The sequence below is a fragment of the Bufo gargarizans genome, chromosome 3 (assembly GCF_014858855.1).
Source record: "Bufo gargarizans isolate SCDJY-AF-19 chromosome 3, ASM1485885v1, whole genome shotgun sequence".
NCBI classification, from domain to species: domain Eukaryota; kingdom Metazoa; phylum Chordata; class Amphibia; order Anura; family Bufonidae; genus Bufo; species Bufo gargarizans.
This window is the reverse complement of record NC_058082.1, coordinates 250,070,836-250,088,517: the sequence shown is the minus strand read 5'-3', so window position 1 is coordinate 250,088,517 and position 17,682 is coordinate 250,070,836. Positions and strand designations below refer to the sequence as shown.

The 17,682-nt window shown below is 50.5% G+C and overlaps 1 protein-coding gene across 1 annotated transcript; it reads left to right on the top strand.

The window, feature by feature from the left end:
- Positions 1 to 2,614: 2,614 nt before the first annotated feature.
- Positions 2,615 to 17,589, top strand: LOC122931001 (epoxide hydrolase 1-like). Its single transcript, XM_044284836.1, has 9 exons — positions 2,615 to 2,721; positions 12,184 to 12,397; positions 13,306 to 13,486; positions 13,572 to 13,799; positions 14,268 to 14,397; positions 14,496 to 14,710; positions 15,593 to 15,701; positions 16,247 to 16,372; positions 17,153 to 17,589. Exons 1-9 carry the CDS (start codon positions 2,693 to 2,695, stop codon positions 17,352 to 17,354), a joined length of 1,434 nt encoding a protein of 477 aa, XP_044140771.1. The 5' UTR covers positions 2,615 to 2,692; the 3' UTR covers positions 17,355 to 17,589.
- Positions 17,590 to 17,682: the final 93 nt, after the last annotated feature.

Here is a 17,682-nt window from a genome sequence, read left to right as displayed (position 1 = left end):
AGCTGATGGCACTGGGGAGGAGTCTGATGGTATGGGGGAAGCTGAAGGCAGTGTGGGGGGAGGGGACAGCCTGATAGCACCATACAATGTCCACAGAATCCTCCATATTGAGGTTACAAGAACAGAATCGGGAGTGTGGGATCTCTTGGCTTTTCCAGTGTGAAGCTATGTTTTCGCCCTCTCACAGACTGTCCTCCGCCAGGACAGAATCGGGAGTGTGGGATCTCTTGGCTTTTCCAGTGTGAAGCTATGTTTTCGCCCTCTCACAGACTGTCCTCCGCCAGGACAGAATCGGGGGTGTTGGATCTCTTGGCTTGTCCAGTGTGAAGCTATGTTTTTGCCCTCTCACAGACTGTCCTCCGCCAGGACAGAATCGGGAGTGTGGGATCTCTTGGCTTTTCCAGTGTGAAGCTATGTTTTCGCCCTCTCACAGACTGTCCTCCACCAGGACAGAATCGGGGGTGTTGGATCTCTTGGCTTTTCCAGTGTGAAGCTATGCTTTCGCCCTCTCACAGACTGTCCTCCGCCAGGACAGAATCGGGAGTGTTGGATCTCTTGGCTTTTCCAGTGTGAAGCTATGTTTTCGCCCTCTCACAGACTGTCCTCCGCCAGGACAGAATCGGGAGTGTGGGATCTCTTGGCTTTTCCAGTGTGAAGCTATGCTTTCGCCCTCTCACAGACTGTCCTCCGCCAGGACAGAATCGGGAGTGTGGGATCTCTTGGCTTTTCCAGTGTGAAGCTACGCTTTCGCCCTCTCACAGACTGTCCTCCGCCAGGACAGAATCAGGAGTGTTTTTTACACTAATAAAATCTGCCCCTGCCTCATCCAGGGTGTCGCTGGCGTCGGCGTGATGTCCGCTGGATCCAGAACAAAAGCGGTGATAGAGAAAGAAAGCATTGTCACTGTACTTCATGCCGGGCCCCGTCAGAGCGCTCCCATTACATGTGAGTGCAGCGGGCCCCTCCGGTCTCACCCTCTGCGACCGTGATAATTACGCCCCTGGACAGGACCTGAATGATGTCATCACGCTGGAGGCAGGTCCTGTCCGGAGCTTCCAGTCAGCAGAGTGTTCACCACAACGCAAGCAAATGGAGGTTATTTTTTTTTGCGAAAGTAGAGAAGGGGCACTAATGGGGGCATTACTATTACTGGGGGCACTAATAGGGGCATTACTATTACTGGGGGGCACTAACAGGGGCATTACTATTACCGGGGGCACTAATGGGGGCATTACTATTACTGGGGGTACTAATAGGGGCATTACTATTACTGGGGGGCACTAACAGGGGCATTACTATTACTGGGGGCACTAATGGGGGCATTACTATTACTGGGGGTACTAATAGGGGCATTACTATTACTGGGGGGCATTACTATTACCGGGGGGCACTAATGGGGGCATTACTATTACCGGGGGTACTAATAGGGGCATTACTATTACTGGGGGCACTAATAGGGGCATTACTATTACTGGGGGGCACCAATGGGGGCATTACTATTACTGGGGGGCACTAATGGGTCAATACTATTACTGGCGGGCACTAATACGGGCATTACTATTACTGGGGGTGCACTAATGGGAGAATTAATATTACTGGGGGCACTAATGGGGGCATTACTATTACTGGGGGCACTAATGGGGGCATTACTATTACTGGGGGCACAAATGGGGGCATTACTATTACTGGGGGGCACTAATGGGGGCATTACTATTACTGGGGGGCACTAATGGGGGAAATACTATTACTGGCAGGCACTAATAGGGGCATTACTATTACTGGGGGTGCACTAATGGGAGAATTAATATTACTGGGGGGCACTAATAGGGGTATTATTAATTCTGAGGAGAGCTAATGGGGCATTACTATTACTGAGGGGCACTAATTGGGGCTTTACTATTACTGGGGGGGCACTAACAGGGGCAATACTTTTACGGGGGTTGCATTAATGGGAGCATTAATATTACTGGGGGGCACTAATGGGGGCCTTATTAATTCTGGGGAGAGCTAACGGGATATTATTATTACTGGGGGACACTAATGGGGGCTTTACTTTTACCGAGGGGCACTAATGGGGGCATTACTATTACTGAGGGGCACTAATAGGTGCATTACTATTACTGGGGGGCACTACTATTACTGGGGTGCACTAATAGGAGCATTAATATCACTGGGGGGCACTAATGGGGGCATTATAATTACTGGGGGGCACTAATGGGGGCAATACTATTACTGTGGGGCACTAATGGGAGCATTACTATTACTGACGGGCACTAATGGGGGCATTACTATTACTGGGGGCACTAATGGGGACATTACTATTACTGGGGACACTAATGGAGGCATTACTATTACTGGGGGCACTAATAGAGGTATTACTATTACTGGGGGGCACTAATGGGGCATTACTATTACTGAGGGGCACTATGGGGCATTACTATTACTGAGGGGCACTAATGGGGGGCTTTATTACTGGGGGGCACAATATGACAGTGACAGTATTAAGCCACGCCCCACAACCACACCCTCTTTGGGGTGTAGCTTAACTCGGCCGGTATTTTTTGTTGGGAAAGGTGGCGACTTTCTGACACCTGATGTAACAGGAGGAGCTGAGGGCGGGTGTCAGCTCTGTAGGCTCCAGTGACAGGACAAAGGGCAGCCACAGCAGGAAGACGGCACAGCAGAGCCGAGTATGTGGAAGCAGCTCCTGGAGGACGGCAGGTGAGGGTGGTGGTCACAGGTGCTATCAGCCATACAGGGTGCAGCCGGGTCCTTCCCCCAAGAAAATTTACAAACTTTGTCCTTAATGCAGTGCCTCCCCCCAACACCGGGGTTCATGCAGTACCTCCCCCCAACACCGGGGTTCATGTAGTGCCTCCCCCCAACACCGGGGTTCACGCAGTGCCTCCCCCCAACACCGGGGTTCATGCAGTACCTCCCCCCAACACCGGGGTTCATGCAGTGCCTCCCCCCAACACCGGGGTTCATGCAGTACCTCCCCCCAACACCGGGGTTCATGCAGTGCCTCCCCTCAACACCGGGGTTCATGCAGTACCTCCCCCCAACACTGGGATTTATGCAGTGCCTCCCCCCAACAACGGGGTTCATGCAGTACCTCCCCCCAACACCGGGGTTCATGCAGTGCCTCCCCCCAACACCGGGGTTCATGCAGTGCCTCCCCCCAACACCGGGGTTCATGCAGTACCTCCCCCCAACACCGGGGTTCATGCAGTGCCTCCCCCCAACACCGGGGTTCATGCAGTGCCTCCCCGCAACACCAGGGTTCATGCAGTGCCTCCCCCCAACACCGGGGTTCATGCAGTGCCTCCCCCCAACACCGGGGTTCATGCAGTGCCTCACTCAGCATTATACTCTAAACACAACCAGAGCTGCACTCAAAAGTCTGCAGGGATCCTGAAAGTGCTACATCATAGAGGGTGAGGTGACGGAAGGGTTGGGCCTTATTCACACCCGTATGGAGAACATACAGCCTGGATGCATGGGCTGCACGTGGTGGTCATACATGGGCTGCACGTGGTGGTCATACATGGGCTGCACACGGTGGTCATACATGGGCTGCACACGGTGGTCATACATGGGCTGCACACGGTGGGTATACATGGGCTGCACACCGTGGTCATACATGGGCTGCACACGGTGGTCATACATGGGCTGCACACCGTGGTCATACATGGGCTGCACACGGTGGTCATACATGGGCTGCACACGGTGGTCATACATGGGCTGCACACGGTGGTCATACATGGGCTGCACACCGGGGTCATACATGGGCTGCACACCGTGGTCATACATGGGCTGCACACCGTGGTCATACATGGGCTGCAAACCGTGGTCATACATGGGCTGCACACCGTGGTCATACATGGGCTGCACACCGTGGTCATACATGGGCTGCACACCGTTGTCATACATGGGCTGCACACTGTGGTCATACATGGGGTGCACACGGTGGTCATACATGGGCTGCACACCGGGGTCATACATGGGCTGCACACCGTGGTCATACATGGGCTGCACACCGTGGTCATACATGGGCTGCAAACCGTGGTCATACATGGGCTGCACACGGTGGTCATACATGGGCTGCACACCGTGGTCATACATGGGCTGCAAACCGTGGTCATACATGGGCTGCACACGGTGGTCATACATGGGCTGCACACCGTGGTCATACATGGGCTGCACACCGTGGTCATACATGGGCTGCACACCGTGGTCATACATGGGGTGCACACGGTGGTCATACATGGGCTGCACACCGTGGTCATACATGGGCTGCACACCGTTGTCATACATGGGCTGCACACCGTGGTCATACATGGGCTGCACACCGTGGTCATACATGGGCTGCACACCGTGGTCATACATGGGCTGCACACCGTGGTCATACATGGGCTGCACACCGTTGTCATACATGGGCTGCAAACCGTGGTCATACATGGGCTGCACACCGGGGTCATACATGGGCTGCACACCGTGGTCATACATGGGCTGCACACCATTGTCATACATGGGCTGCAAACCGTGGTCATACATGGGCTGCACACGGTGGTCATACATGGGGTGACACGGTGGTCATACATGGGCTGCACACCGTGGTCATACATGGGGTGCACACGGTGGTCATACATGGGCTGCACACCGTGGTCATACATGGGCTGCACACCGTTGTCATACATGGGCTGCACACCGTGGTCATACATGGGCTGCACACCGTGGTCATACATGGGCTGCACACCGTGGTCATACATGGGCTGCACACCGTGGTCATACATGGGGTGACACGGTGGTCATACATGGGCTGCACAGCGTGGTCATACATGGGCTGCACACCGTGGTCATACATGGGCTGCACACCGTTGTCATACATGGGCTGCACGTGGTGGTCATACATGGGCTGCACACGGTGGTCATACATGGGCTGCACACGGTGGTCATACATGGGCTGCACACGGTGGTCATACATGGGCTGCACACCGTGGTCATACATGGGCTGCACACGGTGGTCATACATGGGCTGCACACGGTGGTCATACATGGGCTGCACACCGTGGTCATACATGGGCTGCACACGGTGGTCATACATGGGCTGCACACGGTGGTCATACATGGGCTGCACACGGTGGTCATACATGGGTTGCACACCGTGGTCATACATGGGCTGCACACCGTGGTCATACATGGGCTGCACACCGTTGTCATACATGGGCTGCACACCGTGGTCATACATGGGCTCATACATGGCTGCACACCGTTGTCATACATGGGCTGCACACGGTGGTCATACATGGGCTGCACACGGTGGTCATACATGGGCTGCACACGGTGGTCATACATGGGGTGCACACCGTGGTCATACATGGGCTGCACACCGTGGTCATACATGGGCTGCACACCGTTGTCATACATGGGCTGCAAACCGTGGTCATACATGGGCTGCACACGGTGGTCATACATGGGCTGCACACGGTGGTCATACATGGGGTGCACACGGTGGTCATACATGGGCTGCACACCGTGGTCATACATGGGCTGCACACCGTGGTCATACATGGGCTGCACACCGTTGTCATACATGGGCTGCAAACCGTGGTCATACATGGGCTGCACACGGTGGTCATACATGGGCTGCACACGGTGGTCATACATGGGGTGCACACGGTGGTCATACATGGGCTGCACACCGTGGTCATACATGGGCTGCACACCGTTGTCATACATGGGCTGCACACCGTGGTCATACATGGGCTGCACACCGTGGTCATACATGGGCTGCACACCGTGGTCATACATGGGCTGCACACCGTGGTCATACATGGGCTGCACACCGTGGTCATACATGGGCTGCACACCGTGGTCATACATGGGCTGCAAACCGTGGTCATACATGGGCTGCACACCGTGGTCATACATGGGCTGCACACCGGTGGTCATACATGGGCTGCACACGGTGGTCATACATGGGCTGCACAGCGTGGTCATACATGGGCTGCACACCGTGGTCATACATGGGCTGCACACGTGGTGTCATACATGGGCTGCACACGGTGGTCATACATGGGCTGCACACGGTGGTCATACATGGGCTGCACACCGTGGTCATACATGGGCTGCACACCGTGGTCATACATGGGCTGCACACGGTGGTCATACATGGGCTGCACACCGTGGTCATACATGGGCTGCACACCGTGGTCATACATGGGCTGCACACGGTGGTCATACATGGGCTGCACACCGGTGGTCATACATGGGCTGCACACCGTGGTCATACATGGGCTGCACACCGTGGTCATACATGGGCTGCACACCGTGGTCATACATGGGCTGCACACCGTTGTCATACATGGGCTGCACACGGTGGTCATACATGGGCTGCACACCGGTGGTCATACATGGGCTGCACACGGTGGTCATACATGGGCTGCACACCGTGGTCATACATGGGCTGCACACCGTGGTCATACATGGGCTGCACACCGTTGTCATACATGGGCTGCACACCGTTGTCATACATGGGCTGCACACCGTGGTCATACATGGGCTGCACACGGTGGTCATACATGGGCTGCACACCGTGGTCATACATGGGCTGCACACCGTGGTCATACATGGGCTGCACACCGTGGTCATACATGGGCTGCACACCGTGGTCATACATGGGCTGCACACCGTGGTCATACATGGGCTGCACACCGTGGTCATACATGGGCTGCACACCGTGGTCATACATGGGCTGCACACCGTGGTCATACATGGCTGCACACCGTGGTCATACATGGGCTGCACACCATGGTCATACATGGGGTGACACGTGGTCATACATTGGCTGCACACCGTGGTCATACATGGGCTGCACACCGTGGTCATACATGGGTGCACACCGTGGTCATACATGGGCTGCACACCGTTGTCATACATGGGCTGGCACACCGTTGTCATACATGGGCTGCACACCGTGGTCATACATGGGCTGCACACCGTGGTCATACATGGGCTGCACACCGTTGTCATACATGGGCTGCAAACCGTGTCATACATGGGCTGCACACGGTGGTCATACATGGGCTGCACACCGTGGTCATACATGGGGTGCACACGGTGGTCATACATGGGCTGCACACCGTGGTCATACATGGGCTGCACACCGTGTCATACATGGGCTGCACACCGTTTCATACATGGGCCTGCACCCGTGGTCATACAGGGCTGCACACCGTGGTCATACATGGGCTGCACCATGCCCGTGTGTCATACATGGGCTGCACACCGTTGTCATACATGGGCTGCAAACCGTGGTCATACATGGGCTGCACACCGTGGTCATACATGGGCTGCACACCGTGGTCATACATGGGCTGCACACCGTGGTCATACATGGGCTGCACACCGTGGTCATACATGGGCTGCACACCGTGGTCATACATGGGCTGCACACGGTGGTCATACATGGGGTGACACGGTGGTCATACATGGGCTGCACACGGTGGTCATACATGGGCTGCACACCGTGGTCATACATGGGCTGCACACCGTGGTCATACATGGGCTGCACACCGTGGTCATACATGGGCTGCACACCGTTGTCATACATGGGCTGCACACGGTGGTCATACACGGGCTGCACACGGTGGTCATACACGGGCTGCACACCGTGGTCATACATGGGCTGCACACCGTGGTCATACATGGGCTGCACACCGTGGTCATACATGGGCTGCACACCGTTGTCATACATGGGCTGCAAACCGTGGTCATACATGGGCTGCACACGGTGGTCATACATGGGCTGCACACGGTGGTCATACATGGGGTGACACGGTGGTCATACATGGGCTGCACACTGTTGTCATACATGGGCTGCACAGGAATTAGATTTACTGGGGAACATTTAATAAGTTCGCCTTTTTTTAAAAAAAAAAACAGGCATATTGGCAAAGTCTGTCATTTATCATCCTTTCATAAATCTGCTTTGTCTTTTTTGGTTTACGTCTGACCTCTAGTGGTGGTTTCCTTGTAAGACAGGTTCGTATTCACTAAACTGGTCTAAATAGTAGACGCATGAAAACGTGGCACAAGTCAGCTTATTATTGGCGCGTGTCTCCGTGATAGTAGGAAAACTGTGCCACAACTCATCAATCAAAACGGAGACGGAAAAGTACACCAGCCCCGGGGCGGAGGGGAAACTAGAGACTGTTTATATGACGAAATCTGGCCCAAATGAGGCTCATCTACATATATAGAGGCACCAAAGTTAGAAAACTTTAGAATTTGTCTTAAAACTCAGGTGCAAAAACAGTTGGGTAAATGAGACTTAAAAAATAAGACGGTCGGAAACAGGATTTACCCATGAAAACAGGCGGCGACACCACGGTACAGTTGTATGGCGGTTTTTGGCAAGTAACCACAGCAAGAATGTGATACAACAGCAAGGTGTGAACACGGCTCACGATGATACCTGTACAGGGCTGCGGAATAAGTCAGCGAGTAGAAAAATCATCATCCATCTCAACAGATACAGAATAAGATCCGTTAACAGCAACTTGCTGACTGTTTCCAGATTATAATCTATTGTTCTCTAGATGAAAAAATTTCTGAAAATGAAAAAGTTAACGAAGCCGCTTATAATTGTCCCATATTACAGGTCAGTGCAGGGGGCGACTCCTCGGCCCCCGCCTGACATTGAGCACGCAGCTCCTGGGGTGAAGCCTGGCACCGATCAGCCGCTCCCAGGATCCTCTGAGGATGATGGAAATGTTAATATTTCACAGATTTGGCTGCAGATTCATAGAAAAAACACAAATTTTGCCAGAGTTTAAAGGTTTTATTATTTCACTTAACCCCTTCATTACTGTATCCGGCATGTAGAGGTGGGATGCTCTGAATGGCTTGTTCTCCAATCACATCCAGAGCTGCATTCCCAAGTCTTATACTCAAGTCACATATACAATTACATTTCCAAATCATATACTCTAGTCACATCCAGAGCTGCTCTCCCAGGCTTTATTCTCTAGTCACATCCAGAGCTGCTTTCCCAGGCTTTATTCTCTAGTCACATCCAGAGCTGATTTTCCTGGCTTCATTCTCTAGTCACCTCCAGAGCTTCTCTTCCAGTTTTTATTCTCTAGTCACATCCAGAGCTGCTCTCCCAGGCTTTATTCTCTAGTCACATCCAGAACTGTTCTCCCAGGCTTTTTTCTCTTGTCACCTCCAGAGCTGCTCTCCCAGGCTTTATTCTCTAGTCACATCCAGAGCTGCTTTCCCAGGCTTTATTCTCTAGTCACCTCCAGAGCTGCTCTCCCAGGCTTTATTCTCTAGTCACTTCCAGAGCTGCTCTCCCAGGCTTTATTCTCTAGTCACATCCAGAGCTGCTCTCCCAGGCTTTATTCTCTAGTCACATCCAGAGCTGCTCTCCCAGGCTTTATTCTCTAGTCACATCCAGAGCTGTTCTCTCAGGCTTTATTCTCTAGTCACTTCCAGAGCTGCTCTCCCAGGCTTTATTCTCTAGTCACATCCAGAGCTGCTCTCCCAGTTTTTATTCTCTAGTCACATCCAGAGCTGCTCTCCCAGGCTTTATTCTCTAGTCACCTCTAGAGCTGCTCTCCCAAGCTTTATTCTCTAGTCACATCCAGAGCTGCTCTCCCAGGCTTTATTCTCTAGTCACATCCAGAACTGTTCTCCCAGGCTTTATTCTCTAATCACATCCAAAGCTGTTCTCTCAGACTTTATGCTCAAGTCACATCCAGAGCTGCATTCCTTTTTATTACATTGTATCTTTATGTAACTATTTACACATTTTGTATGAATGCACAATATCCAGACTGCGTTTTCTTGACCAATCGGTGCCCTCTATTATCTTCACATTGGCTCCTAGAATCCTATTATTAGCGCAGGCGTCACATCGCTGCGCAGACGTTCCACAGACTATGGGGATTACAATGGAGCCCAGCACCATCCTTTATTGGGGGGTGCGCAGAGGCGTTTGGTATTTCTTATTTCGCTCCCTCCCATCCCCACTCTGATCTGGACCCAAATAAAAACAGGATCCCAGGTCCAATAAATTCTGTCCGGGCTCCTCGGCTCCAGCGAGCGAAGAAATAACTATTCCATTAAACTCCTCTTCAGAATGGACGACATATTGAAGACGAGTCGCCCCATCGTAAGAAAGGAGTTTTTAGCCCCAATTTCTTACTAATATCCTGATTGATTTCTTCCTGATATCCACGACATGTGGGAGCCGCCTGCATCGATCCGGACGCCCCCCGGACATCACTAACACAGGGGAGGGATACATTCAGTTTGATGGAGCAGATAAAATGTATCAATGGTTGAAACTGATACTTTGTAAGATTTGATGATTTGGGAATGTCCGCTGACTCCCCTCCATTAGTGCCATAAAGACCCTATTTAAAGGGAGTGTAGATAGAAATTCCTCCTACAGAGAACCCACGATCGGACCTTTCCCCCCCCCCCCCCATTATAGGGGTGAAGCCGCAGAACCTGTGACCAGTCCGGACGGGGAAAGATTCCCGAGTTCTCCGCAACCCAATCGTCCCAACTCAAATGCTTCTCAACAGAAGGCGAGTACAGTTGAGATTCTTTGGAAAGTATCTGGATCAAGTTCATGTTCTGGTTCTTTCTAATGTCCAGAGGGAGGTTCTAGATTCCCCTACAATATTAGAACTGAATCCATGACGAAATGTAGACTTTTATTGATCTTGAAGTCCGATAAAGACCCGTTGAGGCTGAGACGAAGCGGCCAAATTCAAGGTCCATACGACAGACCAGCAAGGTGTAGCCCCGAGCCCGTACACCCGACCAGATGGGAGTCATTCCCGGAGACCCTAATATATAAAAAGGTTTGAGGGTAACATGTCGACCAATGGGGGAGGGGAGCCCGCTCCATCTGGGCACATGAGGCAGTACATCGTTTCACAGGGTGGAGTGTGGGTTCTTTTAAACCGTTATGTGAAGGTTTGGTATGGCCTTTGTTAGGTGCACCTGGGCTCTAGAAGGGTCATCACTAGATCTGTGGAGTCTGTGGCATCACCAGTGTGGAGAGAAGACAAATGTCCTGGGAAATAAATTCTGTTCTGAAAAGTCTTATTTGTGGCCCCAAAAGGATGAGAGCGAAGAAAGAGCCTGCCATATAGACAAGGAGGCATTGCATCAGACTGTATAATGTGGCTTCACAAATTTAAAGGAAAGTCCTCACACCCCCTCACTGTCCTCGCATTCTGTTCTCTCGCTCCTTGTGCCCTCAGTCCCCATAACGAGAAAGTGAGAACAGAAGGTGCTACTCGGGGCACAAGTCTTCGGCCCCTCTACTCAGGACATAGTTGAAGCACCTTCGGAAGTGATTCCAGCCTCCAGTCTTCTTGGAGATGATGCCACAAGGTTTACACCTGGATTTAGGGATTTTTTTTTGCCCCTCTTCTCTGCAGATCCTCTCCGCTCTGTCAGGTTGGATGGGGGACGTCGGTGGACAGCCATTTTCAAGTCTCTCTAGAGAAGTTGCATTAGGGTCAGGGATGTGGCTGGGCCCCTCAAAGACATTCCCAGAGTTTTTCCTAAGCCGCTCCTGTGTTGTCTTGGCCGTGTGCTGATGGTCATTGGGGGGTGTTTATCAAAGACTGGCTTTTCACACTAGTCTTCGATAGTCCCTGCTCTGCCGGAGGATGCACGTGTCGCGTCATAAATTAGGTGCATCCTCTGGCAGTGTGTGCCTGGAGTGTAGTACTTTATTGGTGACTTTTAAGCCTGAAAATGGCTTAACACAATCTGAGCCTCCACACAATCCTGTCCCTGAGCTCTACAGGTAGTTCTTGGATTTTGCTCTGCTATACATAGTCAGCTATAAGACCTTATGTAGACAGGGCTGTGTCTTTCCAAATCATGTCCAATCACCTGAATTTACCACAGGTGTAAAACATCTGAGATCATCCAGAGAGATAGGAGGTCCCAGAGCTAAATGTTAATGTCATAAGAAAGGGATTGAATACTTATCTCAAGGCCAAATTACAGTTCTTTTCCTTTTTAATAAACAGCGATCCTACAAACATGTCAAAAAACTGCTGCGGTGGGAAACCACAATAGGCCCGTGGGGTCCATCTTGATCTGATGTACATAATGTGTCAGCTCCTGACCTCTCATTCTCCACAGGTCGGCCTTCAATGACCACTGGCCTCGCAGCCTCCTGATCCCGGCCGCTCTCGGTTTGGGGGGGGCTTTGATGTGTTGGAAGCTGCATGGACGGAAGATAAAGTCTATTGAGCTGGGAGAAGGCTGGTGGGGTCCGGGGGAGAAGCCCCTCACCCACGGAGAGGACACGCGTGTGCGCCCCTTTGTCGTTGAGGCCTTGGAGGCCGATATTGAGGTAATGATTTATTTGTGCAGAAGCTTATACCAGGGTCTCGTCTCCTAAAAGCTCTGCGTGCCCCCCAGAAACTGGTCAATATTTTCATACTGATGTATCATTCATGAGGCCCTGACTGAGAAGTAACTAGAGCAAAGCTGAGATCTAGGAAATAAGTGCACGGATGCAGCGGGGCCCCTAAGCCTAAACAGCCTGCTGCTGCATATAGGGAGACCAGTGATATATAATATTCATGATAGATGGGGCCAAAAACTAGAGGGAGACAGAGGGGTCTGGAGAGGTGCAGAAGAGTATAGAGAGGACAAGAGGAGTCTAGGGAGACAGAGGGGTCTGGGGGGAGTAGTGTGCTTCCCGGGAACAGGGATACTTTGAAGTCTGGATATTTGCGCCTGTTTCCCTGTTTGATGACTATGCAAAGTCATCAGCGCCTTACTTTATTTCACTTTAAAGGGTTAACTTGCACTGACAAACTGTTTAATACTGTGTAACTGCATTTTATGTGTATGTTGTGATATATATATCCTGTTCATTTACACTGTATTTGCATGGCAACTTGAAAAGTGAAAACTGAGAGACTTTTGGGACTTTCTAGCTAATAATGAGAAGCTGGTAATTTTTAACATTACCATAACAATTGGGGTACTTTCACACTAGCAGTTTTCTTTTCCGATATTGAGTCCCGTCAGTTTTATGCTAATGCATATAGAATCTATAAGATATGGAGCCAAGACCCCCAAATACTGCCCACAGTCTTCAGCAATAGGAAGATGGATGGTAATGGGGCTGCATGTGGATGGATGTAGGGATTAGATGTGAGGATGGATGACAGACAAGAACGCTCATGCTGTCGGTGATCTGTGTGACCGATGTCTGGAGACTCCTTCACTATATGCTGGTTTTCCCTCCAGGATCTTCACAGACGCTTGGATGCTTCCCGGTTCTTCTCTCCTCTAGAAGACTCCAGATTTCACTATGGGTTTAACTCTACACATCTGAGGAAGGTGATTTCTTACTGGAGGAATGAGTATGACTGGAAGAAGCAAGTAAAGAACCTCAATAAATATCCGCACTTTAAGACAACCATAGAAGGTGGAGGAGACGTTAGACTGTGAAGCTCATAGCTGTCTATATGTCCTGACGTCACCTCTGTGATATATTGTCCTTTATCCCATAGGTCTGGACATACATTTCATCCATGTGAAGCCATCACATCTGAGCCCTGGACAGAAGGTCTATCCTCTTCTTATGGTCCATGGCTGGCCAGGCTCCTTCTACGAGTTCTATCACATCCTCCCGCTCCTGACAGACCCCAAGAATCATGGTCTAAATCAAAACATTGCCTTTGAGGTCATCTGTCCATCTATCCCAGGATATGGCTTTTCTGAGGCCTCATCGAAGAAGGGTGAGCAAGGACTTCAAAGGGAATGACGAAATGTCCTGACCAGGACATCATCTTGAAAAAAGAGATGCGGACAGCACAACTATTTGAAATGAGTGGTGGGTGCACCTCTCCAAAGAAATTGGCAAGCTTCCCCATGCTGGTCGGATAATCCGCGTGTACAAAAAGAAGTATGGAGACAAAGGCTCTTCAGCCGAAACGTTGCATCTGGAATAAATTCCAACAAAAGGACATGCTGTCTCCATACTTCTTTTTGTACACGCGGATTATCCAAGACTTCATCTTGTCAGAGCGTACTTAGTAGGTACTTAGATCAAACTTGTAGGTGTGATTGAGACTCCTCATAGGCGGAATGAAATCTTCTAGTAGGTGGGAATGAATTTCCTTGTAGATGTAATTGAGATTCCTCCTAGACAGGTTTAAAAGTTTTTTTTCACCCCTGAATTGACCATGTCTACTCCTTGTATACAGGATTTAAGGCCTCTGCTGCTGCCAGGATCTTCTACAAGTTAATGCTAAGACTTGGATTCAATGAATTTTACCTCCAGGGTGGAGACTGGGGCAGTAGGATCACCTGCCTCTTATCTCAGATGAAGCCGGAGTAAGTGTCTGGTCTCTTGCATGGTGTCTGGTAGGACATCTGCCACAATTCTACATTAATAGGGGATGCACTCCATTCATGTCTTGCTTTTCTCATAGGTCAGTTAAGGGTCTCCATCTGAACTTTGTGACGCTTACGACTGGAGGACTAGGGAGACTAAAGTCTCTGCTGATTGGCCGATATGTGCCCTGGTTGGTGGGTCTGACAAGAGAAGATGCCAGACACCTTTTCCCCTATATGGAGAAGAATGTGTTCAGACTTCTTCGGGAGACAGGATACATGCACATACAGGCGACCAAGCCTGACACCATAGGTGAGAAACCAAGATGGTCCTCAATAATCCTGGTGGAGCACCTATAGCTGTTGTGGACCCACTGGGTTGCTACTGTGTGGTCGTCTGGCGAGGCATGATCTTTGCCCACAGTGACAGGAGGACATGTAGAGACTGTGCAGAATCATAGTTAGGTTCATGGCCGGTGGGCAAGGAGAAGTCAACCAGTACGTCAGAAAACACAATAACAAGAGTAGTATCATTTTTGATCCCTGATCCTTTACATCGCCAAAATTCAGGCACATGCACCTAATATGGACAAGGCAATGGTGGGATGACAGGAAGCCGCGGTCAGCAGAGATAAAACATAGGGCGAGAGGAGGCAGTAGGCTACCCGTTCCTGAGCTCCTCTCCAGAAGGGGCAGCCCTCACAGCGATGATGATCTCCCACACTCAGGAGCACTGCACCCCCAGATCACAGTCCTGCACCCGCTTCTAATGGTCCAGCAGGTGGTTCTGATCAGAGATATGGCTGATGCCAGGTACAATATCGCCCCTCTGACCTTCATCGCCGTCTTGCTTTTCAGTGAGTGCAGAGATTCTGAGGGGGGAAGAGGCGTCTGAGGAGCGGAGGCACTGCTCTATAGTGTTATATATTACACAGTTTATTATAATTACCTTTACTATAGATTTATAGGCAAAGAATGAAATAGTAGTCAGACTTTACAATCTGTAACAGGGATGGCCAACCTGAGGCTCTCCAGCTGTTGCAAAACTACAACTACCAGCATGCCCAGACTACCTAAAGCTATCAGACTACAACACAGCATGGTGGGAGTTGCAGTTTTACAACAGCTGGAGAGCCGCAGGTGGGCCATGCCCGATCTAGAAGACCCCTCGCTCCACATGCCCCTTGTCTTGTAGGCTCGGCTCTGAATGACTCTCCCGCTGGACTCGCTGCCTACATCCTAGAGAAGTTCTCAACGTGGACAGAAGACGGCTTTCGAAACCTAGAGGACGGGGGCCTGGACAGGTGTGAGGTCGAGGCTTTATTACGTCTGATAAAAGACCACTCAGCGTTCCAGCCTAAGTCGGAGACTTTCCCCCCTGTAAATCCTCTGCTGTACTGACCCTAGTACTTCCAGAGCAGCATTCACAATTCTGTTACATCATCTCTTAAATTCCAGTTATTGCACATCTAGAACTGCACTGACAATGTTGTGTTTCATCATGTCTTATACTTCCGTCACTTCCAGAGCTGCATTCACAATTCTACTGATACATCAAGTCTTATTCTCCAGTTATATCTAAAGCTGCATCTACAATTAACGTCTTATATTTAAGAGCTGCATTCAAACTTCTGCTAGCTCCTTCCTTGTGAATGCACCTCTTGAAATGACTATTAGATATATAATAGATTAGGACTACAGCTTTGGGTGTGACTAGAGTATACGACATAATTCAGCAATATTATAAACAGGCGATACCTCGATGAATCCTTTTAGGCCATGGTTGGGGTTTGGAGTTGTAGATGTTGCTGTTGACTGATCCATATATCATGTTCTCTCTTCTGCTCAGGAAATTCACTCTTGATGATCTCTTAACCAACGTGATGATCTACTGGATTACCGGATCCATCGCATCCTCCATGAGGTTCTACAAGGAGAACTTGCATCGTGACTATAATCGCACCCCAGACACCAAGTAAGGCTGGAGATGGGGCAGTTATGGGGCTTGGGCTGATGATGGGCGATAGGATGGGCAGTGCCCTGCGGATCTGGTCAGGGGTTGATGATGTCATTGTAGCGGGCGCAGTGATGTCACGGCTCATTCATAGACTAAAGCCTCACAGTTGTCAGTAAACCATGGCAACATCATCAGTTCGGGGCAGGAGAGGGTTATGGGCCCCCCTGCTTTGTGGCCCCTGGTAGCATCACTAGGTCTGGCCCTCTCAGATCCCCCCCGTTGTGTATTATGTGGCGAGGCTGTTTTCACATCTGAGTTCAGCTCCTTGTATTTAAATTCTTCACTATTTTTCCAATCCTCTGCTTGCTGTAAGTGAATGGGAATATTCTTGTTTATATCCAGAATCTGACCTAATACATCTCTCAGCTTACACTGTATCGAATCTTCTGATGTAAACATCCTACGTTACTGCACTGATACATTGTAACAAACTATCAGGACAGAAGGCAGAACGCTGTCTAGAGTGGATAAAACCGTCAGCTGTGAGAAGTATTCGGTCTGTACAGGTTCAAGTCTCTAGATGTAAGCAAGAATGTTCCATTCCCTGACAGCAAGCAAAGTGAAAACATGAAATGTAAAGTCTTAGGAACAGTGAATGAGACACCGGCCCTTTAATTGATTCCGCACACCCTTGTGCCGGGGCTCCGGGATACTAGAAGGGACAGGGTGGTCCGGGCTATAGAAGCGGCTACAACATTGCTGCGAGCCTTGCCATTAATGGGCCGATTCTCATTCCAGGGTCGGGGTGTTTGTGCCCACTGGCATCGCGGCTTTCCCCTGTGAGTTGGCTCACACGCCCCGGGTGTGGGCAAAGCAGAAGTTCCACAACATCGTCTCCTACAACTACATGCCCCGCGGGGGGCACTTTGCTGCCTTTGAGGAACCAGAACTTCTGGCCCGCGACATCCAGAACTTTGTGTCTAAAGTTGAGAAGATGTGAAGGAAGGAAAAGCGGATCACGTGATCGTCTCCATGGAAAAATGAATATTAACGAATAGAATTCCAGAACTACAGTGAAGACTGACACAACTTCACCAGGTTTCATACATTTGTCATAGGTCCATCTGATGTCTGTGGGTGCTGTTAGTTTCGTGCCCGTAACTCGTGGGGTGACCCCCCCCAGTATATGGCGCATGTACATTTCTAATATGGAGACAATAAAATGCTGATCAGAACTTGTCTCGTTGATCGCGCCTCCGGCCGCACGGTTACGCGGTACCTAGAAATGAACCGCCATGTGGGCGGCCCTGCTCCTACTAATCCAAGGC

Excerpts from the sequence above, each read along its gene's own strand:
- LOC122931001 (XM_044284836.1), top strand. The coding sequence starts at position 2,693 with ATGTGGAAGCAGCTCCTGGAGGACGGCAG. Across the intron at positions 13,800-14,267 it reads TGAGGCCTCATCGAAGAAGG|GATTTAAGGCCTCTGCTGCT; the intron begins GTGAGCAAGGAC and ends CCTTGTATACAG. Across the intron at positions 14,398-14,495 it reads TTATCTCAGATGAAGCCGGA|GTCAGTTAAGGGTCTCCATC; the intron begins GTAAGTGTCTGG and ends CTTTTCTCATAG.